General features: G+C 54.3%; 1 protein-coding gene across 2 annotated transcripts in view; it reads left to right on the top strand.

The window, feature by feature from the left end:
- PMPCA (peptidase (mitochondrial processing) alpha) overlaps positions 1 to 2,586 on the top strand; it is a 14,735-nt gene that overhangs the window by 8,435 nt on the left and 3,714 nt on the right. For both annotated transcript variants that reach the window (XM_011957290.1, XM_011957289.1), the window contains 4 exons: positions 522 to 614; positions 877 to 995; positions 1,117 to 1,207; positions 1,332 to 1,394. In XM_011957290.1, the coding sequence (XP_011812680.1) occupies positions 522 to 614; positions 877 to 995; positions 1,117 to 1,207; positions 1,332 to 1,394 (366 nt within the window). The remainder of the gene's footprint in view (positions 1 to 521; positions 615 to 876; positions 996 to 1,116; positions 1,208 to 1,331; positions 1,395 to 2,586) is intronic.

Below are 2,586 nucleotides of genomic sequence, written 5' to 3'. Positions count from 1 at the left end.
TTTTGAGACGGAGCCTTGCTCTGTTGCCCATGCTGGAGTGTAGTGGTGCAATCTCGGCTCACTGCAAGCTCCGCCTCCTGGGTTCAAGTGATTCTTCTGCCTCAGCTTCCTGAGTACCACCAGGCCTGGCTAAATTTTGTATAGAGATGGGGTTTCACTATGTTGGCCAGGCTGGTCTCAAACTCCTGACCTCATGATCCACCTGCCTCGGCCTCCCAAAATGCTGGGATTACAGGCGTGAGCCACTGTGCCCAGTCTGTATCTATTTATTTATTTATTTATTTATTTTGCATTTTTGGTAGAGATGGAGTTTTGCCATGTTGCCCAGGCTGGTCTTGAACTCCTGGACTCAAGTGATCTGCCCACCTTGGCCTCCCCAAGTGCTGGGATTTTAGACATGAGCCACCGTGCCTGGCTGGCAATGGATTTCTGTGTAACCACTCTGAGGATGATCTGATCTGGGGTTTGCGAGCCTTCGCTGTTTTTCATATGGCAACATTTGCTTGTTTTCTTGGTTACAGCTAGAAAGAGACATGTCCAATGTCAGCCTGGGCCCGACCCCCATCCCCGAGCTCACGCACATCATGGTTGGACTGGAGAGCTGCTCCTTCCTGGTGAGTCCTAGTGCTGGGTCTGATGGCGTTCCTGATGCAGTGTGGGTTGCTCAGCCAGTTCCGCCCTCTGTCCCTGACGTCCGACGGCGCTCCTGACGTAGTCCGGGCAGCTCAGCCAGCTCTGTCCTCCATTCCTGGCATCCAGTGGCACTCCTGACCCAGTGTGGGCTGCCCAGCCAGCTCTGCCCTCCGTGCCTGGTGTCCAACAGCGCTCCTGACACTTCATGGGCGGCTCAGCCAGCTCTGCCCTCCATCCCTGCAGGAGGAGGACTTCATCCCCTTTGCGGTGTTGAACATGATGATGGGCGGAGGCGGCTCCTTCTCGGCTGGCGGGCCCGGCAAGGGCATGTTTTCCAGGCTCTACCTCAATGTGCTCAACAGGTTGGTTGCACTCTTCTGAATCCTCAGGCCAGGCCAGGTGTGTTTTTGGACCATGAGGCCACCTTCCAGGTGACTTTTCTCTGGTTTCCCCTTCACTCCTGTGACTCTCGTTTCCTCCCAGGCACCACTGGATGTATAACGCGACCTCCTACCACCACAGCTACGAGGACACTGGCCTCCTCTGCATCCATGCCAGCGCCGACCCAAGACAGGTGAAGGCCCCACTTGCCACCGTCCGCAGCACGGCTGCCCTTCCAGACCTGGGCGTCCCTATCTAGACGGGTCAGCAGGCTGGCGGGCGCAGGCCACACTGTCACACCTTGCCCTTCTTCACAGGTTCGAGAAATGGTAGAAATCATCACAAAGGAGTTTATTTTGATGGGCGGAACCGTGGACGCGGTAAGTGAGGTGTGGCGCCATTTCCAGGCGTACCTGTGGTGTCTGACAGGAGACAGCCACGGTGTGGGAGTGACCACCTGCGGGCCTGGTCCCCGCCTCAGGGCCGAGGTCCGGCAGGGCAGGGCAGGGCGGCCAGGGAGGCACAGCCTGGGGCTGAGCTGCTCCACCTGGGAGCCTGCTGGGGCTGTTCTTCCCTGGTCCAAACCCCGAAAACAGAAAAACAGACCAGCACCCTCCCCCAGCGCTCGGTCCACTTCTTCTTTATCTGAGCCACTGGGTGAGTTGTGGGACTGACCGTGTGACCCTCTCAGCTTTGCTGGGAAAACGTTGGAGGAGTTTGTGCGTCCTCCTCAGCCGCCCGTGTGGGATGAAGCAGCTCGCACAGGTGGGCTACAGTGCGGGGTGTCTCGAGCCTTTTCCTGGCTCCATTTTATGTTTGAAACTGTATTTGTTTACCAATTTTCTTTTTTCTTTTTAAGATGGAGTCTCACTGTGTCAGCCAGGCTGGAGTATAGTAGCTCCAATTAGGCTTGCTGCAACCTCTACCTCCCGGGTTCAAGCGATTCTCCTGCTTCAGCCTCCCAAATAGCTGGGATTACAGGCACACACCACCACGCCCAGCTAATTTTTGTATTTTTAGTAGAGATGGGGTTTCACCATGTTGGCCAGGCTGGTCTTGAACTTCTGACCTCAAGTGATCTGCCCACCTCGGCCTCCCAAAGTGCTGGGATTACAGGTATGAGCCACTGCACCCAGCCGCATGGCTAATTTTTGTATTTTTAGTAGAGACGGGGTTTCACCATCTTGGCCAGGTTGATCTCGAACCGCTCGACCTCAGGTGATCCACCTGCCTTGGCCTCCCAAAGTGCTGGGATTACAAGTGTGAGCCACTGCACCCGGCCAGGAAGAGCAGCATTATTCAAGAAATAAAATTGTGGTTAAAATTAATGCACTTCAGTTCCACTAGTGCACTGCTAGAAAAACAGTTCTCCACTAATGTGAAGTCAACATGAAATAAATATAAAGTATTTAGGTATTTGTCTAAAGTTGCAAAAAGACCTGTCTAAATTAAGAATTATTTTACTTAAAAAAAAAATGGTGGGGCCGGGCGCGGTGGCTCAAGCCTGTAATCCCAGCACTTTGGGAGGCCGAGACGGGTGGATCACGAGGTAAGGAGATCGAGACCATCCTG

The sequence above is a fragment of the Colobus angolensis genome, unplaced genomic scaffold (genome assembly GCF_000951035.1).
Source record: "Colobus angolensis palliatus isolate OR3802 unplaced genomic scaffold, Cang.pa_1.0 Scaffold44, whole genome shotgun sequence".
NCBI lineage: Eukaryota > Metazoa > Chordata > Mammalia > Primates > Cercopithecidae > Colobus > Colobus angolensis.
The sequence above is the reverse complement of the archived record's forward strand: the minus strand, read 5'-3'. Positions and strand labels throughout refer to the sequence as shown.